Genomic DNA, 27,134 nt, shown 5'->3' with positions numbered 1-27,134 from the left:
TAAACAGGGCCCTTGTTGACGTGAATTGGAGCCATACACTTTGAAAATTTGTGAAGCATTATTTGAGATCAGAAGAGTCTCAGTCGGCAAGTCTTACGTAGTCAACGGCGCACTGTATTCTGGTCCAGTAAGATTTATCACTCCTGATGCAGGCTGATGCCAAAACGTGGCCATGTCGGGTTGATGTATAAATACGTTTTATCCTGTTTGCCATACTGGTGTTTGCCGACATTGTTATCACTGGCCCTTCTGGAGCCGCCACTCCAGCCGTTGTTCTTCACTGCCTCTTCAACACCTTCTTTCATTAGATCAGGGCCCAAACAATGAGGCATCCATAAATAGTTTATTTTCAGAGTTTTCTTACATATAGTTCCTCTTGATCTAGATTAAGGGGAGAAGTTATCAATGCGGGCTACTGTTAAGTCGAGTTATTTTACCACAAGTCGGGTTATTTTAGCACAGGATATTATTACATGAGACCCTGTGCTGTGCTAAAATAACATGACATAGTAGAATAACCCAACTTAACAGTAGCCTATTTTGATAACTTTCCCCCTAAGAAGTATTTGAGTTATAGTGACTCAACATGTAATTAAACTCTGGAATTCATTGCCAGAGAATGTAGTAAAAGCAGTTAGCTTAGCAGAGTTTAAAAAAGGTTTGGATAGCTTCCTAAAAGAAAAGTCAATAAGCCATTATTAAAACAGACTTGGGGAAAATCCACTGCTTATTTGTAGGATAAGCAGCATAAAATGTATTGTACTGTTTTGGGATCTTGCCAGGTACTTGTGGCCTGGGGTGGTCACTGTTGGAAACAGGATGCTGTCCCAGTATGGCAATACTTATGTACAATATTTAACCAGTTCAGTGAGAGATTCAGGTTAAAAAAAAATCTTTGAAAGAAAAAAAATGGTCATCCATTCCTCACATTCTTTTTGTCTAGTTCCAGGAAAAGACTGTCCGGCAATATGCCTTACTGCTCACACACAGTTTCAGTAGGATAAAGTGGCAAGAGTCAGTCCCTTTTCTAAGTGGTCTACGAATCAGTGCTGCCGGTTTGGGCCCCATTCCTTCTTTGCCCTAAAATTATTAAAGAATATAACTGAACAAACTGTATTCTCTGAATCTACACACAAGAGGTTTCAGTAATTAACAAGATCTTTGCCTTTTTTTTTTAATTGTGAATTGTTATTTTAATGGTTTTAGTGAATTATTGTTCTATCTTACCTGGTTTTGAATTTTTTTGACATAACTGGTACTGTATGTTTTTATTCCTTGTTATTGAATGCTTTTGCATTCTGCCATGAAGTTTTCTGTTTTATTTTGGTTGAAAGTAGTATATTTGTAGTGTTAGTCCATTTGAATGTATAGAAACAAAGGTTTAAAAAAATGCTATATCACTTTTTTTTTTATTATTTCTTTATTAATATTTCAATCAAAATCACAAGTAAATTTACTTGACAGGAAAAAAGCAACTAAAGAAACTAATTTCCCCTGCCTGTTCTTTCCAATGATAGCAGAAGACAGCATGACCTCCTCCCACTCTGCTGCAACCAACCTTTAAAATGGCACCTGCTGACCTCTTGCACTACAGCTCTATACACATACCCAAAGTACATTAACATGACAGGTCACCCAGCACCACTGTGAAACTTAGCAGCAGCAGCAGGGTGGCTGCAGCTGTGCTCTCTCCTACCATGAGCAGTGGCGTAGCTAGGTGGGGCGCCAGGGGAGCGGCTGCTCCCCCAGATGGAATTCTGCCGGCGTCTATTTTTTTTCTTGTTGTGTTGCACTGAAAATGTGCGCCGGTGGAAGTCCACTTTCCCTCCCCCCACGCCGTCAACCTGGCTCCGCTTCTGACCATGAGATTCTATAAAGTAAGGCTTGAATCTTCTAAAGCCTTCCATCAGGCTTCCCACTTTGTCTTGGGACCTCAATGCGGTACTGACTTAAGATGATAAAAGCTCCCTTTTGAGTTTGCTAGTCTCCTGTGAGCTGAAGTACCTGGTTTGGAAGATCTTATTTTCAGTGCTAGTCATCTCAGCAAGCAAAAGCCGTGAGCTTCAGGCTTTAGCGACTGCTGCACCCTGCTCAAAATAGTTTTGGACTTCTATCTTAAACAGTCATCCTCTCAACAATTTTCCCTATGCTCACAATGATGAATGTACTTTGCATTTGTGGACTGAAAAGGAGCCTTAGCTTTCTATCTGAAGCAGACTAAAGTCGATAGAAAGTCTACCCAGGTTTTTATTTCTTTTCTCGCCAACAAACCTGGAATTACCATGGTGAAGTGCACACCATCCAACTAGCTAGCAGACTGCTTCTCCTTTGCTTATGCCCAGCAGGCTTTTCCCTGGAAGGGCGCATCAGGAGTCTCAGAGAGTGATTTATCAAAAGGTGCCTGTGTGAAGGGCAAAAAAAAGGGCCTATCTGCAGACTATTTTATAAAGACACATAGGGGGTCTTTTACAAAGGCATGCTAGCGGTTTTAGTGCATGCGAATCATTAGCGCGCACTAAATGCTAGAGACATTCATAGAAATATATGGGAGTCTCTAACATTTAGAGAGTGCTTACTTTTAGCACACACTAAAAACGCTAGCGCGTCTTTGTAAAAGGACCCTGTCGGAAACTAACCTTTTACACCATACAGTTTTACTAGAATCATCATTCTTCACACCACATTAAAATAAAAAAAAAATAAACTTTACCTGTCAATAAATTGGTCAATAATAACCACATCACCAGGCTGAATCTCCTCCCTGAGTGAACCGCAAGCTGTAGTCACCAGGATGTGAGTGCAACCTTCTGCCTTCAGCGCCCAGATGTTGGCACGGAAGTTGACATTGGTTGGTGCAATAGTATGCTGCTTGCCATGCCTGGAAACCAAAGACAATCTGTATCAAAGGTCACAGCTTCAGATCATTATTCTGCACTTTCCTAGGCCTAGCAAGGAGGCTCAGAGGCTCACAGAAAAATGTTCAAAAACCAGCACAAAGTGCAGATAGATATTTTTCTTGCAAAAACGTCCAATTGCTATTTTTGAAACACATTTTTAAGATGTTTTTCTATGCAGTTCGAATGCAGTGAGTCCAAATTCACAAGGAGGCATGTTGGGTGCAGGATTTGGGCATTCCCACAACTTGAACGTTTTTCTTCTATAATAGAACAAAACAAAAATGTCCAAGCCTAGAAGTTGGACGTTTTGGTCTGGACCTGTTTCTGTAACGACTAAGTCATAAAAGGGTGCCCTAAATAACCAGGGAGCTCATTTCCAAAAGAGAAAAACGTCTAAAAAGTGGCTTAAAGCAGCAATTGGACGTTTTCTCAAAAAAACGTAAAAATCAATATTTCTAAAACCAATTTAGAATTCTGTCAGAAGTACATTCAAAACACAAGGGAAAATGTCGGGGGGCGTGATAAGGGCAGGATTTTGACGTTCCTAAGACTTGGGTGTTTTACAGTTATCATAGAACAAAACAAAATCGTCCACGGCTAAAACTAAGACGTTTTGAGCTAGACCTATTTTTATAACGAATAAGGTACAAAAGGGTGCCCTAAATGACCAGATGACCACTGGAGGGAATCAGGGGTGAACCCCCCCCCCCCCCAATGCATCCCCAGTGGTCACTGATCCCTCCCACCCCCCAAAAATGTGAATAAAAATATGACTTCCCAGTGTCTATGACAGCCTCAGATGTTAGAGACAAATCTATTAGAGCAGCATCCAGGTTCCTTGAGTAGTGTAGTGGTCAGTGCAGTGCACCATGGCATGGGGGACTCAGGTCCCTATCCTCCCTCTACCTGTCACATTTGTGGTGGAAACTGTGAGCCCTCCAAAACTCACCAGAAACCCACTGTACTCACATTTAGGTGCCCCCTTCACCCATAAGGGCTATTGTAGTGGTGTACAGTTGGGGGTAGTGGGTTTTGGGGGGCTCAGCAGACAAAATAAGGGAGCAACGGTGAGATGTGTATCTGGGAGCATGTTTTTGAAGTCCACCGCAGTGCCCCCTAGAGTGCTCCATTTATCTTCTGGGATGTCTGGAGGCCCAGTCTACTAAAAATGCCATATCCTCCTACATCCCAATGACTTGATTTTGTGCATTTTACATTTGGACTTTTTTTTTTTTTAATGGACCAAAAAACAAAATGTTCAAATCATAAAACCTTGTTCAAAATAGTATTTTCGAAAGACATTTTTTGTTTTTGAAAATGACCTTCTTTTCTATTAGAAGTCATATCGAAAATGCCCCTCCAGATGACCTCTGGAGGGATTAAGGCATGGCCCTCTCCTACCTCCCCCCCCCCCCGAGATGTGAAAGAAACAGTAAATACTAGGCTGTATGACATCCTCAGATGTTATAGCCAGTCCAATTAGAGCAGCCTGGAGTGGCCTAGTGGTCGGTGCAATGTACTGTAGAGAAGGGGACACAGGCCCATATCCCACTCTGTTGCCCTTAAGATGGAAAGTGTGAGCCCTCCAAAACCCACCAAAAACATACTATACCCACATATAAAGTGACACCTGCAGACATAAAGGCTATTGTAGTGGTGTACAGTTGGTTACAGTAAGTTTTTGCTGGGTTTTGGAGGGCTCACCATAGAATATAAGGGGGTAATGGAGAGATGTGTCCATATCTGGGACCGTTTATGTGAAATCCACTGCAGTGCCCTCTAGGGTACTCCACTGCTCTGCTGGGATGTCTGTGTGGCCAGTCTACTAAGAATGCTGGTCCCTATACGTCCCAATGGCTTGTTTTTGTGTGTTTTCCCATTAAACATTTTTTCAAAAACATGCTAAGAAACTATTTTTCCTAGACATGTTTAGCATAAATGTCTAAAAATGTCTAGGAAACTGCTATTTTTGAAACAAAAAGAGACATTTTTCAAGTTCTAAAATGACAATGTTCGCCACTTCATCTTTGGATGTTTTCAGCAAAATGTCCAAAGTTGGATTTAGACATCATACTGAAAATGCCCCATTTAGTCTTTTTTAAATGCACCAAATTAAGATTACAGCATTGCACAATGAGGCTGAAAACAATTTGGATTATTGCACAGATACAAGTTCACAGGACTTAAGAGAAAAAGCAAAAATAGAAACTGACCGAAAGAAAAAGACCAGTGGCGTTCCTAGGGGGGGCTGACACCCAGAGCGGATTGCCGATGGGCCACGCCCCCCGGGTGCAGCGCCCTCCCCCCCCTCTGGCGAAAGACCCCCCCCCCCACGGTGCACGCCGCTGGGGGGGGTGCCGCGCACCGGTCAGCTTCCTTCGTTTCCATGCTCCCTCTGCCCCGGAACAGGTTACTTCCTGTTCCGGGGCAGAGGGAGAATAGAAACGAAGGAAGCTGACCGGCATGCAGCACCCCCCCAGCGGCGTGCACCCGGGGTGCACCGCCCCCACCTTGGTACGCCATTGGAAAAGACAAAACAAAAAAGAAATCACATGGAAAAATTATTAATTTTCCACAGCCCCTAAAACTTTTGACTGACGTCTATGTTTTCAAATCATATCATTTGTAATTCTCAAATTATGTAGCATTTTAAAAGCCCCACCTCTGACTGTACCAATCAAGGAGGTTGAAGAAAACAGAAGGAAGAATGGCATCAAAAAGATGAAGCGACTTAGGTAAGTCTCTCTTTCCCCACCCTCACATATCCGTCATTCAAGTACACTCAAAACAAAGTAAACAAACATATGAGCTACTACTACTACTACTACTATTTAGCATTTCTATAGTGCTACAAGGCATACGCAGCGCTGCACAAACATAGAAGACAGTCCCTGCTCAAAAAGCTTACAAGCTACTGCATCCATGTTATCGTTCTTTATTGCTGGTAGCATTTTATTTGATCCCACCTATATTTTCAAACATGCCAGCTTGTGCAGCATATGGATATACACAGCGGAAGTATAATAATGGAATAAGTTTTCATAGGTAGAGTAGTAATTTGTTTTATACATTGTAGTCCGTGTGTAATTTGGAGGGGCTAGTTATAGGGACACCCTAGCACGTTATATTCGTGCAGGGATTTTTTTTTTTCTTCTGGTAAAGAGACACTAAAACAGACATCAAATTATGAGAATCAGGTACTCAATATTCAAAGCTTCTACCTATCGATGTATTTATTAGTTATGACATTTATATCCCATATTAAACATGAATTAGGTTGAAACATGGGAGCATTTAAAATCTTTTTTCCCCCTGTACTTAGATCAAAAGATAAAGATGGCATGTGGGAAATTTCTCCTTTTGTTTTGTGGAATGCAGTGGTATATTATAAAAATGCACTTGATATTTTTATTAGTACTATTTAAAAGACAGATATTGCATAATGAAGGCGGAGCTACCTTCATGCAGAACTCCAGAATCAGCTTAAATGTGCCAACATTGTCCAGTTCAGCACACTATTAGCAGCCGAGTTCATACAAAGTTAATTATGTTCAATGGAAAATAAATCTGTTGACTCAGGCTGCTTGCTATGTGAATGTTCCATCACTGTTTCATTATTGCTATCAAGTATTACATATTAAGGGCATTTGCTTGTTTTATTTATCCACACCTCACATGCACATGGTATTGCTTTTAAAAACCAATGGTAAATCCTAAGGGTGTTTATGTTTGTTACATTTGTACCCCGCGCTTTCCCACTCATGGCAGGCTCAATGCGGCTTACATGGGGCAATGGAGGGTTAAGTGACTTGCCCAGAGTCACAAGGAGCTGCCTGTGCCGGGAATCGAACTCAGTTCCTCAGGACCAAAGTCCACCACCCTAACCACTAGGCCACTCCTCAATTAGTTATAAACTGTGTTGTTTCTGACTTTGCTTGTAATTTTGGACTGCTTTGGGTCCTGCTGATCTGTACTTCTGCTATCTGGAATTTTGGGATGTACTCTGTAGAAGTTATTGTCTACTTTTACAATGTATGGATGTCTGTTCTGGTGTATGCATGTAATAATTTTTGAATAACTGTCTATACTTAAGGCTAAGATTTCTGAACATGCGGCATTATTAAAGGACGACATTTTAAATTCCCAGTTGGGTATATATGCTAATCTCAACTTTGTTAAATGTTTCAGACATATCTATCTATTTGCTCCCATAATATAACTGAATTATATTATTGTACATAAGTAATGCCACACTGGGAAAAGACCAAGGGTCCATTGAGCCCAGCATCCTGTCCACGACAGCGGCTAATCCAGGCCAAGGGCACCTGGCAAGCTTCCCAAACGTACAAACATTCTATACATGTTGTTCCTGGAATTGTGGACTTTTCCCCAGTCCATTTAGTAGCGGTTTATGGACTTGTCCTTTAGGAAACCGTCCAACCCCTTTTTAAACTCTGCTAAGCTAACCGTCTTCACCACTTTCTCCGGTAACGAATTCCAGAGTTTAATTATACGTTGGAGGAGTGGCCTAGTGGTTAGGGTGGTGGACTTTGGTCCCGGGGAACTGAGGAACTGAGTTCAATTCCCACTTCAGGCACAGGCAGCTCCTTGTGACTCTGGGCAAGTCACTTAACCCTCCATTACCCCATGTAAGCCGCATTGAGCCTGCCATGAGTGGGAAAGTGCGGGGTACAAATGTGACAAAAAAAAAAAAAAATTTCTACGATTTGTTTTAAATTTACTACACTGTAGTTTCATCGCATGCCCCCTAGTCCTAGTATTTTTGGAAAGCGTGAACAGACGCTTCACATCCACCTGTTCCACTCCACTCATTATTTTATATACCTCTATCATGTCTCCCCTCAGCCGTCTCTTCTCCAAGCTGAATAGCCCTAGCCTCCTTAATCTTTCCTCATAGGGAAGTCGTCCCATCCCCGCTATCATTTTAGTCGCCCTTCGCTGCACCTTTTCCAATTCTACTGTATCTTTCTTGAGATGCGGCGACCAGAATTGAACACAATACTCAAGGTGCGGTCGCACCATGGAGCGATACAACGGCATTATAACATCCTCACACCTGTTTTCCATACCTTTCCTAATAATACCCAACATTCTATTCGCTTTCCTAGTCGCAGCAGCACACTGAGCAGAAGGTTTCAGCGTATTGACGACGACACCCAGATCCCTTTCTTGGTCCGTAACTCCTAACGTGGAACCTTGCATGACGTAGCTATAATTCGGGTTCTTTTTTCCCACATGCATCACCTTGCACTTGCTCACATTAAACGTCATCTGCCATTTAGCCGCCCAGTCTCCCAGTCTCGTAAGGTCCTCTTGTAATTTTTCACAATCCTGTCACGATTTAACAACTTTGAATAACTTTGTGTCATCAGTAAATTTAATTACCTCGCTAGTTACTCCCATCTCTAAATCATTTATAAATATATTAAAAAGCAGCGGTCCTAGCACAGACCCCTGAGGAACCCCACTAACTACCCTTCTCCATTGTGAATACTGACCATTTAACCCCACTCTCTGTTTCCTATCCTTCAACCAGTTTTTAATCCACAATAGGACAGTTCCTCCTATCCCATGACCCTCCAATTTCCTCTGTAGCCTTTCATGAGGTACCTTGTCAAACGCCTTTTGAAAATCCAGATACACAATATCAACCGGTTCCCCTTTGTCCACGTTTGTTTACTCCTTCAAAGAATTGAAGTAAATTGGTCAGGCAAGATTTCCCCACACAAAAGCCGTGCTGACTCGGTCTCAGTAATCCATGTCCTCGGATGTGCTCTGTAATTTTGTTTTTAATAATAGCCTCTACCATTTTCCCCGGCACTGACGTCAGACTCACCGGTCTATAATTTCCCGGATCTCCCCTGGAGCCTTTTTTAAAAATCGGCGTTACATTGGCCACCCTCCAATCTTCCGGTACCACGTTCGATTTTAAGGATAAGTTGCATATCACTAGCAGTAGCTCCGCAAGCTCATTTTTCAGTTCTATCAGTACTCTAGGATGAATACCATCCGGTCCAGGAGATTTGCTACTCTTCAGTTTGCTGAACTGCCCCATTACGTCCTCCAGGTTTACCGTGAAGTCAGTAAGTTTCTCCGACTCGTCCACTTGAAATACCATTTCCGACACCGGTATCCCACCCAAATCTTCCTCGGTGAAGACCAAAGCAAAGAATTCATTCAGTCTCTCCGCTACGTCTTTGTCTTCCTTGATCGCCCCTTTTACCCCTCGGTCATCCAGCGGCCCAACCAATTCTTTTGCTGGCTTCCTGCTTTTAATATACCGAAAAATTTTTTACTATGTTTTTTTGCCTCTAATGCTATCTTTTTTCGTAATCCCTCTTGGCCTTCCTTATCTGCGCCTTGCATTTGCTTTGACACTCCTTATGCTGCTTCTTGTTATTTTCAGACGGTTCCTTCTTCCATTTTCTGAAGGCGTTTCTTTTAGCCCTAATAGCTTCCTTCACCTCACTTTTTAACCAGGCCGGCTGTCTTTTGGACTTCTGTCTTTCTTTTCTAATTCATGGAATATGTATGGCCTGGGCCTCCAGGATGGTATTTTTGAACAGCGTCCATGCCTGTTGTACAGTTTTTACTCTCTCAGTTGCCCCCCTAAGTTTTTTTTTACCGTTCTTCTCATTTTATCATAGTCTCCTTTTTTAAAGTTAAACGCTAACGTATTTGACTTTCTGTGTACAGTTACTTCAAGGTCGATATCAAAACTGATCATATTATGATTACTATATTTTCAAATGTAAGCCACATTGAACCCAACTTTGCTTTGGTAAGCAAGCCTACCCAAATGACCCAATTTAATCCTTTGACCCATTTACCCAATACATATCCAGGTGACAACGACAATGACCCAGACTACATCTCTCTCACCAAATCTCCCTATGCTTATCCCTTGTCCCATCCCCTGTACCCAGTGGTGTGCTGGTAAATGTTTAACAACAGGATCTCTCCCCGGTTCCCCTCTGCGCCCCCCCCCCTGTCCCCCTATGCACCCCCCCCCCCCCCCGCAAATTGAAGAGCTGGCTATAGCCGGGGGGGGGGGGGGTGGCAATGCAAAAAAAAATTAAATGATCCCAGGTTCCAATCTAATTCATGTTTAATGTGCGATAAAGCGAATGCTACATACCTGTAGAAGGTATTCTCCGAGGACAGCAGGCTGATTGTTCTCACTGATGGGTTGACGTCCTCGGCAGCCCCCTCCATCGGAAAGTTTACTAGCAAAGGCCTTTGCTAGTCCTCGCGCGCCCATGCGCACCGCGCATGCGCGGTCGTCTTCCCGCCCGAAACCGGCTCGAGCCGGCCAGTCTTCTTTCGTCCGCGCTCGGTACGGTCGTGTTACGCCGTTTGTGCCCCAGAGAGTCGACCTCGCGCGTCCTTTTCGACGTGTTTTTTCCTTGTTTTTCTTTAAAAAAAAGTTCGGGAAGTGTTCCGGAAGACCCTTTCGGGTTTTCTGCCCTTCCCGTAATTTTCACAGCTTTTGCCCCGTAAGTTTTCTTTCGTTGTCGGGGTAGGCCTAGTTGGCCTCGGTCGAGATTTTTCTCCCTTTAAATTTTGGTGCTTCAATTTTCGCCATTTCGGCCTTTGATTTCGCCGGCGTGATTTTTCCGCCCATGACATCGAAGCCTTCCAGCGGCTTCAAGAAGTGCACCCAGTGCGCCCGGGTAATCTCGCTCACTGATAGGCACTCTGCGTGTCTTCAGTGTCTAGGGGCCCAGCACCGCCCTCAGAACTGCAGTCTGTGTTCCCTGTTACAAAGGCGGACTCAGGTAGCGAGATTAGCCCAGTGGAACGTTTTGTTCTCGGGCTCTTCATCGACATCGGCACCGGAGGCATCGAGTGCATCGACGTCATCAGCGTCCGGACCATCTTCCTTGGCTGCCGCTCCATCGACTGCATCGAGGCATCGGACCTCTGCATCGGCGCCGAGGCATCGGGCGACTGCATCGACGTCGGTGGTACCGAGACTTCGTCTGCTGATGTCGTCGGACAGAGGTGCATCGTCAGGAGTGCAGGTGAGGGCTGTCCATTCCCCTGCTGGTGGCGGTGAGCCTTCGGGTGGGTCTCCTCCTACCCTGAGGGCTCCTGCGGTACAGCCCCCCCGGGATCGACCTTCTTCGGTCTCGGCCCCGAGGAAGCGACGGATGGATTCTACGTCCTCCTCGTCGGTGCCGGGGAGCTCCGGTGACATGCTTCGGAAGAAGTCGAAGAAGCATCGACACCGGTCTCCTCCCCGTGTCGGCACCGAGAGCTCTGGGTCGCCGAGGGATTCGGCACCCAGCAGGCATCGGCACCGAGAGGACCGCTCACCCTCTGTTCAGGAGGTGTCGATGCGCTCCACTCTGGACAGCCCGGAACAGCCTCCTCGCCCGGAACAGGTTCTGACGTCGACGCCTGCATCGACCTCTCAGCCTTTTTCTGCAGCCACTCTGAACGAGAGCCTCCGGGCCGTTCTCCCAGAGATTCTGGGAGAGCTGTTACGCCCTACCCCTCCGGTACCGGCGGTGCTTGCGCCTCCGGTACCGTCGAGCGTGGCGCCGGCTGGTCCATCGCCCAGGTTGAGGTCCCCGACGTCGGTACCGCGTGCGGTGCCGACCGCGGCCACCTCCCAGGAAGGCTCCCCGACTACGTCGGCGGAGGGAGCTTCGCCGATGCGGGCGAGGGAGTCTACCTCTCGACGCCCCCATCGTGGACGTGGCTCCACGGAGTCGAGCCGGGCGAGGTTGCAGACACAGGTCCGTGAACTTGTGTCTGACACCGAGGGTGAGGCCTCGTGGGAGGACGAAGAAGACCCCAGATATTTCTCTGACGAGGAGTCTGAGGGTCTTCCTTCTGATCCCACTCCCTCTCCTGAAAGGCAGCTTTCTCCTCCTGAGAGTCTGTCTTTCGCTTCCTTTGTCCGGGAGATGTCTACGGCCATCCCCTTCCCGGTGGTTGTGGAGGACGAGCCCAGGGCTGAAATGTTTGAGCTCCTGGACTATCCTTCTCCACCTAAGGAAGCGTCCACTGTTCCCTTGCATCATGTCCTGAAAAAGACATTGCTTGCGAACTGGACCAAGCCATTAAGTAATCCCCACATTCCCAAGAAGATCGAGTCCCAGTACCGGATCCATGGGGACCCAGAGCTGATGCGCACTCAGTTGCCTCACGACTCTGGAGTTGTGGATCTGGCCCTAAAGAAGGCTAAGAGTTCTAGGGAGCATGCTTCGGCGCCCCCGGGCAAAGACTCTAGAACCTTAGACTCCTTTGGGAGGAAGGCCTACCATTCCTCTATGCTCGTGGCCAAAATTCAGTCTTACCAGCTCTACACGAGCATACACATGCGGAATAATGTGCGACAGTTGGCGGGCTTGGTTGATGCTCTTCCCCCTGAGCAAGCCAAGCCTTTTCAGGAGGTGGTCAGGCAGCTGAAGGCGTGCAGAAAATTCCTGGCCAGAGGAGTTTATGACACTTTTGATGTTGCGTCCAGGGCCGCTGCTCAAGGTGTGGTGATGCGCAGGCTCTCATGGCTGCGTGCCGCCGACCTGGAGAATAGAATCCAGCAGCGGATTGCGGACTCGCCTTGCCGTGCGGACAACATTTTTGGGGAAAAAGTCGAGCAGGTGGTAGAGTCTCTCCACCAGCGGGACACCGCATTCGACAAGTTCTCCCGCCGGCAGCCTTCAGCATCTACCTCTACAGGTAGAAGATTTTTCGGGGGAAGGAAGACTGGTCCCTATGCTTCTGGTAAGCGTAGGTACAATCCTCCTTCCCGACAGCCTGCGGCCCAGGCTAAGCCCCAGCGCGCTCGCTCTCGTCAGCAGCGTGCGACTCAGCAAGGCCCCGCGGCTCCCCAGCAAAAGCAAGGGGCGAGCTTTTGACTGGCTCCAGCAGAGCATAGCCGACATCCAAGTGTCAGTGCCGGGCGACCTGCCAGTCGGAGGGAGGTTGAAAGCTTTTCACCAAAGGTGGCCTCTCGTAACCTCCGATCAGTGGGTTCTGCAAATAGTCCGGCAAGGATACACCCTCAATTTGGCCTCAAAACCTCCAAATTGTCCACCGGGAGCTCAGTCTTACAGCTTCCAGCACAAGCAGGTACTTGCAGAGGAACTCTCCGCCCTTCTCAGCGCCAATGCGGTCGAGCCCGTGCCATCCGGGCAGGAAGGGCTGGGATTCTATTCCAGGTACTTCCTTGTGGAAAAGAAGACAGGGGGGATGCGTCCCATCCTAGACCTAAGGGCCCTGAACAAATATCTGCCATAAATAAGTAAATAAATATAAACTTTTAATGTTGAGCACCTGATTTTCAAAGTGAACAAATTACAAACACTATAATGAAACTAAAATGATTTTTTTCTACCTTTGTTGTCTGGTGACTGTTTTTCTGATCATGCTGGCCCAATATCCGATTCTGCTGCTATCTGTCCCCTTAACTCCGTTTCCAGGGCTTCCTTTCCATTTATTTCTTTCCTTTCCTCCTTTCTTCTTCATTTCTGGTCCTCAGCTTCTGCCTATTTTCTTCATCCATGTGCAGTTTTTCTCCTCTCTTCCTTTTCCCTCATCTCATCTCCTTCCTCACTCTTCCCTCCCCTCCATCCATATCCAGCATTTCTTCTCTCTCCCCTCCTCTCCCCTGCCCTCCATCCACCCATGTCCAGCAACCCTCCTCTCCCCCTGCCCTGCATGCACCCATACCCAGCGACCCTCCTCTCCCCTGCATGCACCCATACCCAGCGACCCTCCTCTCCCCTGCCCTGCATGCACCCATACCCAGCAACCCTCCTCTCCCCTGCCCTGCATGCACCCATACCCAGTGACCTTCCTTTCCCCTGCCCTCTATCCACCCATGTCCAGTGACCCTCCTCTCCCCTGCCCTGCTTGCACCCATACCCAGCGACCCTCCTCTCCCCTGCCCTACATCCACTCATGTCCAGCAGTGACCCTCCTCTCCCCTGCCCTGCCCGCACCCATACCCAGCGACCCTTCTCTCCCCTCCATCCACCCATGCCCAGTGACTTCCTTCTTTCCCCTGCCACCCCCTCCCGAGTTGTTCAGCAAATTCTCCTCCCTCCCTCTGGATCCGGTCCCTCACTGACTCCTTGTCCTTCGAATTCTTCGGAGCAGGCAGTCTTGCCTGCCCGCTGCCAGCGCTGACTCTCCCCTGCTGCCGGATCGCGCTTCAAAATGGCCGCCGAGACTTCAGCAGAAGTCTCGCGAGGCCGCCTTTGAAAGTCTCGGCGGCCATTTTTAAAGCGCGAATCGACAGCAGGGGACAGTCAGCGCTGCTCTAGATGGTTACACATACAAGGGGTGCATAAATGTGGATGCTTTACATGCATCTATGTGCCCTCTTGAACTAACCGCCTCCTTACAAAATTACTCTCATACTGCATCAAAATTGAAAATTGTGCCTCCTTGGTATTTTTTCATGCATTAATTTATTTATTGCAAACTTTTATTACACTGCCAAATCATCAAAGTGAGAACAAGGAGCTTACAATAAAATGCTTTTGCATAGTGCACTGTACCTTACTACCTTGGCCTAGAGGTCTAAAAAATGGGAGAAAACAGAACAAATATTTTTTGGTGTTTTTTGATTGAGCAATAAGATTGTCCGAAAATAATAAAGTATTGCTTGTGAAGACCATAATCTGTAAAACAACCAGGGAAAAGCAGTACCAGAAGCCATGTACTGTGTAAGACAGCCAGGGAAAAGCATTACCAGAACCCATTCTTCACTAAACATGGGTTCTGGTGATAGGAATGAAAGTCACATCTCATATCTGCTAGTCCTGGGCTGTGAGGGATGCTTCCTGTACCCTAAGGCACTGTCAGCCTATCTCGTTTCTACCTGGGCATTCTGTGCTTCAGTGCCTCATCCCTCTGCACCAATCACTACCATCCAAGCTCTACAATAGGAGCCAACTTTTCAAAATGATTGGGGGTGCTGAAAATTTTTTTTTATTTTTTACAGGTGGTGCATTCCCCCCTCCCCCTCGTACCCCACCCCCTCCCCCTTCATCCCCGCCCCTCCTCCACCTCCACCTCCACCTCCCTCCGAGTTCCAGGCCCCCCTCCCCTCTCTCTCTCTCCTTTCCCTCCCCCTCCCTCCCTCCCTCCTTCCCAGTTCCAGGGTCCTCCCCCTCCCTCCGAATTTTAAAAGTAATTCTGACTTACCTCGTCGGGGTTATGGCGGCCAGCAGCAGCGGTAAAAAGCGTGCAGGCTCGGCACTTACTTCAGTTTTCCCTTCTCTGTCTCTCAGCTCTGGTCCCGCCCTCATTTCCTGTTTCCGCAAGGGCGGGACCAGAGCTGAGAGACAGAGAAGGGAAAACTGAAGTGCCGAGCCTGCACGCTTTTCACCGCTGCTGCCGGGTGCCATAACCCTGACGAGGTAAGTCAGGATGAATTTCAAAATTCGGAGGGAGGGGGCCTGGAACTGGAAGGGACGATGACCCTGGAACTGGGAGGGAGGGGGGACCCTGGAACTGGGAGGGAGGGAGGGACAACGACCTGGAACTCGGAGAGAAGGAGGGAACGAACTTCCGGTGGGTGAATACTGCGGGTGCTCGAGCACCCACAGCACCCACGGAGTCGGCGCCTATGGGCCCTACAGGAATTTGTCTGATGGAGATTAAGATATATTTAATTTTAATTTGGGTATTTTTAGCTCATTTTTTTGCAATGATGCTCTCGGAGGCTTACAAAATTATTCAAATTCAGCTACAATGAATCACTGCCCCCAAAGAGTTTACAGTATAAACTGATACTTGAGGCCCAAAGACACAAGAAGTGTCAGTACACCTCAAAAGAAACATTAAAGAGGGGAAACAGAGAAAGATAGTAAACATTTTAATTAGAAATTAAAATAAAAAACAAAAGGGCTAATGAAATAAATGCCAACTGGATTCTCTAAGGACTAGGGATAAATCCTATAAGAAGAGAGCAGGGGCTTTTATTTTTATGTCAGGGTTGCGTTTTTACCTTGCAAGCAACACACAGTCCACATTTTTTATCTTCCCCAATACCAAAGCATCCGACGGCTGAAAATACAAGGGAAAAAAATGAAATCTGGTCACATGACAATTTTCTTGCACTTTGGTGGCATGTTAATACAAACTAAAATTAAAAAGATAAGCACTGTAATAATCAATATAAGACAGGACTGGTTTCCCCTTTTGTGGGGTCTCCTTTCTCATTTTTGTTTAATATAGGTCAGAGCTCTGACATATTAATAATTTTTTTTATTGGTTCAGCTTCAGATTTATTTATATTTGATATACACTATAAGAAATACCATCTCAGCAGCTCACAATAAAATATAATTACAGAAAGTAAAAGATTATAAAGGGGAAGGAACAGAGATAGAAGTTACATATTTTACACGAGGAATGTATAAATGCAAAGATCCAAAATCATGGGTATTTCTGTCACCAAAAGCTCTCTCACTAAAGGGTATCTGCTTAATCTCAATACATATCCTCCTTGCACAAGAGACTCATTATTAGAAGAGAAAGTGAAGACGACAGTGGATATCATAAAGAACAGTTTTGCACTTCAGCATCTCTCTGCTGTTCACCTCCAACTGGTTCATCCTCTGGATGTATTGCAGGGGTTTTAGCAACACACATGCTGCAGTAGATTTTTCATCCTCAAATCTGTACCATAGGGAAATTTTTACACCATACAAGAACTTTACCCTTACCAAAGACAATCTCAGCAGGCGCAACATCCTGTATTTTTCAAACCTCAACAAGAAAGAACTCAACTGAGGTTAGTCTACACCTGTGCAAAAAATCCCAGCAGTCTTCTCTTTGACTGTGGCCAGCAATCACAGCCAGTACCTCTACATAACGTACAATCTGCCCTTCCTGTGGGGGCTGGATTCACTTCTTCCGTTCTGGAAGAATATCACAGCAGACTCCTGGATCCTCAACACAATAAAAACAGGCTACCCACTCAGGTTCCTCACTTGAGCTTCAGGTCAGCCTTTACAATGGAATACTCTGCCCCACACCCTACTCCTTCAGTCTCACACCCTAAAGCTGGTCCCACAACATGAAAAGAATGGAGGCTTCTACTCTAGGTATTTCCTCATTCCAAAGAGGACTGGAGGCTTAACACCCCATCCTGGACCTCAATCTTGTTCTCTGCAATGAGAAATTCAAGATGGTTTCCATCTAGTGCTTTATAAATGGTCATAACCTCATTAGGTGTCCATATGAGGAAAGACTAAAGAGGTAAGGGCTCTTCAATTTGGAAAAGAGACAGCTGAGAGGAGCTATGATTGAGGTCTACAAAATCCTGAGTGGTATAGAACAAGTATGTAAGTATTGCCATACTGGGACAGACCAAAGGCCCATCAAGCCCAGCATCCTGTTTCCAACAGTGGCCAATCCAGGTCACAAATACCTGGCAAGATCCAAAAAAAAGTACAAAACATTTTATACTGCTTATCCCAGAAATAGTGGATTTTCCCCAAGTCCAATTTAATAATGGTCTATGGACGTTGTTTCCTTTAGGAAGCCGTCCAAACCTTTTTAAAATGTTGCTAAGCTAACCGCCTTTACCACATTCTCAGACAACTAATTCCAGAATTTAATTACACGTTGAGTGAAGAAAATTTTTGTCCGATTTGTTTTAAATTTACTACTTTGTAGCTTCATCGCATGCCCCCTAGTCCTAGTATTTTTGGAAAGCATAAACAGATGCTTCACATCTACCCGTTAACTCCACTCATTATTTAACCTCTGTGTTAGCCTGTAACCATCTATGCATTTGGGAGAGCAGTTTGAGCTCGCCATCGCATTGCTGGTATTCGACTACCTCACCACCTGGATGAGCCAGTAAGTGCATTTATGATAGCATGATATTGTTAGATTTTGAGAGTTTTTAATAATGATGTATATTAGGTAGGATTATAGTTAACCCACTGTTATTGTGTTTAGAACCCAAGACCCCTGATGACGCTTTTATAGCGAAACATGAGCATGTTGGGTCCTGGTCGTATGATGGAATACTATAAGGATATGAGAGAGTGAAAATGTAAAAAGAAGTGTAACACCGATTTCAAAAAAATATATATCTGGAACAATAGACATTGCTAACAGTGAAGACGGGTATCCTGGATGTTTATGACTGTCACCGTCATTGATTGCTTATGACTTATCACTGACACCATAATGGTCTGTTGGAGGAAAGGATATTATTACTTCACAAGTTGGTGACTTTGATTCATTGAATGTGATTTAAAGAAAGGTTGCTCTTGTGGGAGATTTCAGAGCACTGGACTTACAAGTGACTAAAGAGCTATGATCACACATTGATGAAAAATATCGCCAGATATATGTTATTTAATTGTGTATTGAAACAGTATCTTGGAGAACTGTGTGAGATTTTAAATGTTGGTGAATGTGAATATGTATGGATTGGTTTGATGTAACTATGGGTTAAGGGAATGGATTTAATTTTAGGAAGATTGTATTGATTTATTAATAACGAATATTTTTTAAATGCTAAACGGTTACTAGTGAGCAATTTGCACTCATTATTTTATAGACCTCTATCATATCTCCCCTCAGCCGCCTTTTCTCCAAGCTGAAGAGCCCTAGCCACGTTAGCCTTTCCTCATAGGGAAGCTGTCCCATCCCCTTTATCATTTTCATCGCCCTTCTCTACACCTTTTCTAATTCCACTAGAAGTGGAACAGATTTGTTACTCTTTCAAAAAATACAAAGGCTAGGGGACACTCAATGAAATTACATGGAAATACTTTTAAATAAATAGGAGGAAATATTTTTTCACTCATAGAATAGTTAAGCTCTGGAACCCATTGCCAGAGGATGTGGTAACAGTGGTTAGAATTATCTGGATTTAAAAAAGGTTTGGACAAGTTTCTGTAGAAAAAGTCCATAGTCTGTTATTGAGATGGACACGGGGGAGGAAAGCCACTGTTGTCCTGGGATTGGTAGAATGGAATGTTGCTAATATTTGGGTTTCTGCCAGGTAATTGTGACCTGAATTGGCCACTGTTGGAAGCAGGATACTGGGCTAGATGGACCATTGGTCTAACCCAGTATAGCAACTTTATCTTCTCTATTCCAAATGGCCACCATCAGAGTGCATCTCTGTGCTCTCACTACATGTCACACTCCAGCAGATAGGTTTCCAGTTTCTGAAGATTAATCAGGCAAATAGCTCCTTCCACTTCCCCAAGAACTGCATTAAGTTTTAAGCTATGGAATTAATTCAGTAGCCGAGCAGACTACTGCAAATGAGAAGAGCCACACATGCTCAGAACTTTGAAAGTTGTTCCTTAGGGATGTGTGATGTTGTCACCCACTTATGTGTCTGAAATAAATCTGCATGCACTACCTCCATTCTATGCAAATCTATCTCATGCATATTCATTGTGGGTATCCTGAAAAACTGACCGGATAGGTGTGTCCCACAGACTGGGTTGAGAACTCCTGTTCTAACTCAATAAAAAGGCTATAAAAGTTATTAGGCATCGATCTGCTGAATTTTCATTTTCAGCCTCTGATCTAAGCACACATTTATTAGACCTGATAGCATCTCACAGATCAGAGGTAGGTGTTATATGCTGATCACAATCATTTTGCCCATCTCTAGGGCAAATACATTTTTCACTTCTCTTGTTTAAGGGCATTTAGGGCTATACAACAGCAAAATATAAACATGCAGGAAGCATTCCAACCCTTCCTGGTCCTGTGCATCAGTGATGACGACGTACTGGGATATCAAAAGACCATAGGAGGATGCTCATCTCTTTGATATATCAGTTACCTCTCATCCTTATCTTTGAGAAGTAAAAAGGTGTTTGAATTTTATTAGCCCTGTTTTTTTTAAATTTTTGTTACATTTGTACCCCGCGCTTTCCCACTCATGGCAGGCTCAATGCGGCTTACATGGCTGACACTGAAAATATCATCATGTGCTAGGACAGTGCAGCAATAAAGCATTACTGCTTGCCACCTGCTATTATTGATAACGGAAAGAGGATGGGAATTTTTATACTGCCTTTCTGTGGTTACAAAGTAGTTTACATATTCTATACATGTACAGTACTTATTTTGCCCAGAGTCACAAGGAGCTGCTGTGGGAATTGAACCCAGTTCACCTGGTTCTCACCTGCACTAACCATTAGGCTGCTATTCCTACTCCTCCACAAGGAAGAGAGCAGGGAGAAAAACAACCTGTATGAATGACAAGGACATACATAAGAAATGTGGGAATGACCCAACATGGTGAACCAAAATGAAAAAAAACAAGTCCTTTATTAAGCACAACATAAACAAGTCATATGTGGAGCACACACAGTGACATTTGCTTGTAGATATAGGCATAAAGATACCTGCGGCGGAGTCACGTGATCGCTACTTCATGAACGGGCGCCTCGCATCTGCTCTCCTCTCTCACCCCCTAGAAATCTGCAATATTCACTTTGTTGCACTAACATTACTCTTCTATGCTGCATTAAAAGTGCTTCTCATACCGTCTAGCCTTCTGCACAAGGTTTTGTTGGAGATTGGCAAGCGGAGATTGGTGAAATGCCAATCAAAACGCCAAGACTGCAGAAAATGCACCCTACCTCCAAGATGGCGGCGGACTCGATGGTGTCTCCCATCGCTGGGCCCGCTCCAGTTGTGGAGCTCCAGGAGGCGACAATTAAAGAGATAACACGACATATTTCAGGAATACTTGATGACTGACTGGCAAAGCTTTATGCGGTGATCGAAGATGTTGAAAGCAGTGCTGATGCCCAGTAGAGCCATCTGCAACAAATGGAGGACCGGATTTCCCACAAGGAGGATCATGCACAGGACATTGCCAGCCGGGTCTTCGAGTTGGAAAGGCGCTGCAAGGCCCTTGGGGACCAGGTAGAGGATCAAGAGAACAGGGGATGACGCAACAACATCTGCCTAATCCCTCTTTCAATCCGTTCAGAACTCTGCTGCGCGTCTTATCTTTCGCCTAGACCAATATGCTCATATCACCCCTCTCCTCAAGTCACTTCACTGGCTTCCGATCAGGTACCGCATACAGTTCAAGCTTCTCCTACTAACCTACAAATGCACTCAATCTGCATCCCCCTCACTACCTCTCTACCCTCATCTCCCCTTACGCTCCTACCCGTAACCTCCGCTCACAGGACAAATCCCTCCTCTCAGTACCCTTCCCCACCACCGCCAACTCCAGACTCTGCCCTTTCTGCCTCGCCTCACCCTATGCTTGGAATGAACTCCCTGAGCAAATACGCCAAGCCCCTTCCCTACCCATCTTCAAATCCTTGCTCAAAGCTCACCTCTTCAATGTCTCTTTCGGCACCTAACCATTGTACCTCTATCCAGGAAATCTAGACTGCCTCAATCTTAATTGACTGCACTTTTTCTCTTTTAGATTGTAAGTTCCTTTGAGCAGGGACTGTCCTTCTTTGTTAATTGTACAGCGCTGCGCAACCCTGGTAGCGCTTTAGAAATGTTAAATAGTAGTAGTAGTAGTAATCGGGGTGCCTGAGTTGGTGAAGGATAAAGATCTGTGGGATTTGGTGGAACTTTGGCTGCCCCACGAACTGGGCTTGGAGTTGGATGGGTCATGCCTGAAAGCGGAGTGAGTGCATCACGTTGGTGTCTTCAAGGAGGACTGGATTAGGCCCAGGCCAGTTACTGCCTGAAATTTTAACTTTGCGGAGAAGGCTCATTAATGTCACGCTAGAAAGCTAAGTGGGCGATATCTTATCAAGGCTCTCAGTTACTTCTTTTTCAAGAAGTTTCTACCACAGTCAGTGAGCAACGCAAACTGCTGTCCTCCTACTGTACACAGTTATTTCAAAGGGGCATACGCTTCGCTTTACAATGCCCTTTGAAGGCATGGATCAATCATGAATAAATCTTTCACACTGCAATCCCCAGAGGCCCTGAAAGCCTTTTTAACAGAACATCCGGCTTGAGAACTTTGTGTGGAGAAGTTTTGCTAAAGTCTGGGTAGCCCTCTTGGAGTTGACCCGTTCCCCTCATTTTGATCCGAGGGGGACCCCTTCTCAATATGCGTCTATGGTGCCCTCCTGACTTTTACCTCTGTTTGGACTTCTTGTGGACTTTTGAGGGGGTTGCCTTCATGCTGACTTCCTGTTGGGGTTTTGAGAACTAAGTATGGTTTAGCTTAATTTCTATTTCTGACTCCATCTTGGGGTTTTGAGAACTAAGTATGGTTTACTGAACTCTCCACGTCAAAGAACAGAAGAACAGAAACCCTTGTAGACACGCAAGCCAATCAAACACAACGAGGGTGACAAGTAAATTGGACAGCAGATGATGTCAAAAAGTATTGTAGCTTTATTGGAACATCCAAGACTCGACACAGGCCTTCCTCAGGAGTCTTCTATTAGATGTAAAAGATGTAAAGCTAGCCTTTACGAAATACACATGATGGTTAATACCTTGTAGCTCACTAATGGTAGGGAAAACATAGATGCTTGAACTCTACGGAGTTCAAGCATCTACGGATGTATAACGTTGTTACGTTGATGAGGTGGATCCACAAACTTCATATCCACCAGGCCTTCTTCGCCCCTGGGGACTTTTGGAACAGATGGTGTGCACCCTATTTGGCTTGTAATGTAATAAGCAATACAGACTATTTTAAATTAGAGGGCACTTTAAAAGGTGTAACACATACTTGTGGGCCTTGAGTAGAGCTTGATCCTGGTGGAGGCGCACACTGGGTGGGGCTCAGGGCATTGACCCCTTTTTGATACTATGGGGGAATAGTAACCTCCCGACTGGAATTGGTGCCTCCCCGTTTCATGTTTGGCGGGATGGGGACAATACATATTTGTGAAAGTTTGAGTCTATTGGAGATGGTCATTTTCCATCTTTCGATCAACTCCAACAGGCTCGGGCCCTTCCTAATAAACACTTTTTTGCATTTTTACAAGCCCAACATTATTATCTATCCACGATACAGCGGCAGGGCCACATGATCTCTTTTACCAAATTGGACAAGGTGTTTCTTCAGCTGCCGCCTGCGCTGAATAAGCTCTCACAGTGGTATCAAATTTGCAGGGATAATAGAGCAGCTCCCCATCTGGACTCACTTGCTCAGACTTGGGGATCTGATATGGCCCAGCCTGTCTCCGTTAAACAGCTTCAGTGTTGCTTTGATGCAATTAAAGGCACCACATAACGCCTTGCTCTAGGTTACACAACTTAATATTTTAAATCGAGTCCATATCACCAGACAGAAGGGGGTCCAGATGGGGCTGTGGGAAACTTCACAATGCTCTAGATACCAGGTGAGTGTTGGTACTCTTCTACATTCCTTTTTGGAATGAACAGCGCTGCAGGGCTTTTGGTAAGCTGTGGTTGGAGATCTGGAGCGAGTACTTCAATTGAGTCTTGAATGGTCTTATTGTGTGCTGCTGATGGGAAATGATCTGACTCTGAGGGAACAGGGGCTCACAGATTCTCAATGTCAATTTGTTTTACTGGCTCTACTGTTGGCTAAGAAATGTATCTTACAGGTCTGGGTAACTCAGGAGGCACCCTCGCCTGCTGCATGGCTAAACTTGAATGAGATGGCAACATGGATTGCTTCTCAGTACGGGCCTCCCATTCCTCCAGACCGCCAACCATATTATGAATTGTGGAAAAGGTTTTTAGAATTGTATATGACCTCTTAAGTTAAGGGGAGCATTTTTCTTTTCAGTGTTGTATGAAGGAGCCCGTGGGGGGAGGTAAGTTTGGTTCTAGGGGGTGCTGATGTATGGGAGTTTTTATTATAAAAACCAACCAGTGTCCCCTGTTGGGCTCTAAGGACACAGACTGTACTTTGCTGGTTACCTTGATGCTGTTACTTAGTTTTGGTTTGTTTTTGGCAGTGTAACTAATGTTTATACCAGTATGGTGCTTAGCACAGTGCTATTGGTGTTAATAAAGATATTAAAAAAAAAAAAGTAACTTGCTTGAAGACGTATTGTAAGCCACACTGAACCCGCAAAAAGGTGGGAAAATGTGGGATACAAATACAATAAATAAATGTACTAAGCATGGTCCATGTTTCGGCTAACATGCCTTCATCAGGAGTCCAATAGGACTTGTTTATGTTGTGCTTAATAAAGGACTTGTTTTTTCATCCTGGTTCACCATGTTGGTCATTCCCATCTTCCTTGTGTGCTAATTCTAACTGTATGGGATTGCTTGGTTTCCCCCTTTCTTCTTCTAAGGACATGCATAAAACATGAGGCATTCAAAGAGACCTGAATGCAAGTAGGTTTGTGTGTGGCAAAGCTGTTTCTTCAGTACTCCCTAATCCATCTTACCAAACCTGCTTAATCACTGAATTCAAATTTTCACCTGGATTGAGAAGCAAACAACCAAACTAGATGCAAAACATATAGAAAACAATTCCCAGTAGTGTAGAGAAGCAGAACTGAAAGAAAACTGAACAAAAAATTAAAACCAAATGAAACATTTCCCCCTGTGCATCCTTATTGTGATTTCTCCACAAATACAAAATGGGAAAACAGTTAAGTATACAGGCACCTGCCTCTAGATAGGGATCCACAGCACCTAAATCATGTCAGAGACCACCACAAAGAATCCAGGAGAAAGCAGAGTTTCACCGCAGGTATCATGCTACCTGATTTTTGGTACACAATGTAAAGAGAAGCAAACAGAATAGGGAAAAAAACATTCATGTATGAAGGGTGTTTTGTTACCAGGCTCTGAGCATTCCTAACCCATCACATAACACAGCTGTCTTATCAACAGGATGTGGTCTCTGTCCCTTTACTTGGACGGGTTTGTTTGCTAATTGACTGTGTTCTCTCCTCTTCCTCTCTTTCCTTTTCCTCCCCGGAAAGGCCTCCCTCCCTGAAGGTGAGTTATGCAATTTCAAAGGCATGCACAAGGTACAATCACACCCCTGTAGCCAACATCACTCTATGCCTCGTTTTTCTAATAAAACAATTATGCTGCTGGATTTTAGGTGGAAGGGAACCTAATTAGGATTTTCATAAAGTCTCTGAATAGATCCTACTGATTTTTGGGACAGGGCCTGTGCAAGAGAAATCGACTAAGTCCTACTGTGCAGACAGTGTTTTCATGGAAACCTGGTTCCTATTTAAAACAAGGACCATTCATAATGCCACTACATTCAGAGGGTCACCTACGTCACATACTGTCCAGACTCAATCTGGATTGGTGTAGAGAGTAACCAAAACAAGTTAGCCTCTTATACCACAGATATAAGAGGCTAACTGCAAATGTGTAGAGTAACCAAAACAAGTTAGCCTCTTATACCACCACCCTAACCTGGAGTGGAGGAGTGGCCTAGTGGTTAGGGTGGTGGACTTTGGTCCTGGGGAACTGAGGAACTGAGTTCGATTCCAACTTCAGGCACAGGCAGCTCCTTGTGACTCTGGGCAAGTCACTTAACCCTCCGTTGCCCCAGGTACAAATAAGTACCTGTATACAATATGTAAGCCGCATTGAGCCTGCCATGAGTGGGAAAGCGCGGGGTACAAATAAAATAAATAAATAAAATATTCCAGCATCGCTCTTAAACACTTGCTGTGCTTTCGTATCCTGAAATTCAGAGCAGTGTGGTTCTTACAGACAGAAACTTGACCACTGTTAACAGTGGCAAAGGGACAATTTAGCATGAAATTTAGAGATGGGCTGCTGAGGTCCTACACTTTTAGAGGCCTCTGGAGAAGAAAATGTGTCACCCACTGGACAAAGACAATTTATAATAGAAGCTTTTTGGACCCAGCAATCTGATAGATCATTGGCTGAGGCACTCTCCAGAATCCGGTACATGCAGACAATGAGTCAGTCTAAAAGGAGTCACCACTGAGGGACAGCTAGGACTCCCTCAGCCCCTGGAGCTGAGAACACTGCCTATCCCAGTCCTGACTTGGGATATCAAACCTGGGGAACCCACAGAGAAGTGCACATGGTAGCACAGCCAGCACCTCTGCTGGAATTATTGAAGTTCCCAGTTCAAATGAACTTAATGTACGGTTAAAGTAATGTAGCTTGCTGTTGGTTGATTCATAGCTTCACATATCAGTTGTCAAAGTCCAAACAACTGTTCCTTTAGCTTTATTTTCTCAGTGTTGGCAAAGATGGTTAACTGACGAGTCACAGTTTGAGCACTGAGAAGAACGTCATCAACTGACACCTTTACATATTTCACCCCCAACAAAATCAACTTTAACACCAATGCTTTAAAACCTGTGCCTTCAATAATGGTGAATCGTATATCTTTGGCTCACATTTCAGCACAGGCATTAACAACAGTGTTATCTAAAATTGTAGGCTTCGGTCTATACAGCAAGTTTTTAAAGCCTGGCATTGAAGTTATGGACTGTGTATCTTCAATCTTGTTCTTTTGTACACGGCATGGCTTCAGATGAGCTTTCAGACCACTCATGCCATCCCGCAACTTCCACTTCAGTACACCACATGACAGCAAAATCTACTGTCGACATTGATCTTTTCATAGTGAGACCACACATCGCTTTGGCCTTTGCATTTCATAAACAAGACACATTCGCTTTTTGAATTTAGTAGTTTTTCAACATTGCATTTTTCCATAAATTTCATGGTATGCATCAGAAGTCTGTTAAAAAAAAATCATGTTTTAACATGAATTTAAACAACAAGATAGAAATCTAAATCTACATTATAAAAACATCATAAATATAAAATTAAAAACTGGAACATAAAATTAAAACTACATCAAAAAGTATTAAATCATAAAATAATTTCTTTTGTCAACATAATCAATGTAGCTCTTATTTACCGCTATATCCCCTATTAGGGGAACAAAAAAAAATCACAAGTCAGGAATAAAGACTTAACATATAAATCCTTCAAGCATAACAAGAAAGATGTCAAAAAATACATATAAATCCTTCAAGCATAACAAGAAAGATGTCAAAAAATACATAATTTATTTATTTTATTTGTTGCATTTGTATCCCACATTTTCCCACCTATTTGCAGGCTCAATGTGGCTTACAATTTTCCATCATGACTTATGCCATTTCAGAGTACAGATACAATTGGTAATATATATAGAAACATGGATGATATAATGAACAACCAGATAAAAAAGGGAGAACATACAATTGATATCACATATTGAACATGAATTACATGATAAATTAGGCAGTACTATACAGGGAGAAAATAATTTGATTG

The 27,134-nt window shown here is 44.5% G+C and overlaps 1 protein-coding gene across 1 annotated transcript in view; it reads right to left on the bottom strand.

The window, feature by feature from the left end:
* The window catches only part of MTAP (methylthioadenosine phosphorylase), a 166,387-nt gene that overhangs the window by 87,197 nt on the left and 52,056 nt on the right, over window positions 1-27,134 (bottom strand). The window contains exons 3-4 of the mRNA XM_030192434.1: window positions 15,889-15,947; window positions 2,711-2,878 (exon numbers count right to left, since the gene is read on the bottom strand). Of these exons, the coding sequence (XP_030048294.1) occupies window positions 2,711-2,878; window positions 15,889-15,947 (227 nt within the window). The remainder of the gene's footprint in view (window positions 1-2,710; window positions 2,879-15,888; window positions 15,948-27,134) is intronic.

The sequence above is a fragment of the Microcaecilia unicolor genome, chromosome 2, assembly GCF_901765095.1.
Source record: "Microcaecilia unicolor chromosome 2, aMicUni1.1, whole genome shotgun sequence".
Taxonomy (NCBI): Eukaryota; Metazoa; Chordata; class Amphibia; order Gymnophiona; family Siphonopidae; genus Microcaecilia; species Microcaecilia unicolor.
This window is presented reverse-complemented; position numbering and strand designations above follow the sequence as displayed.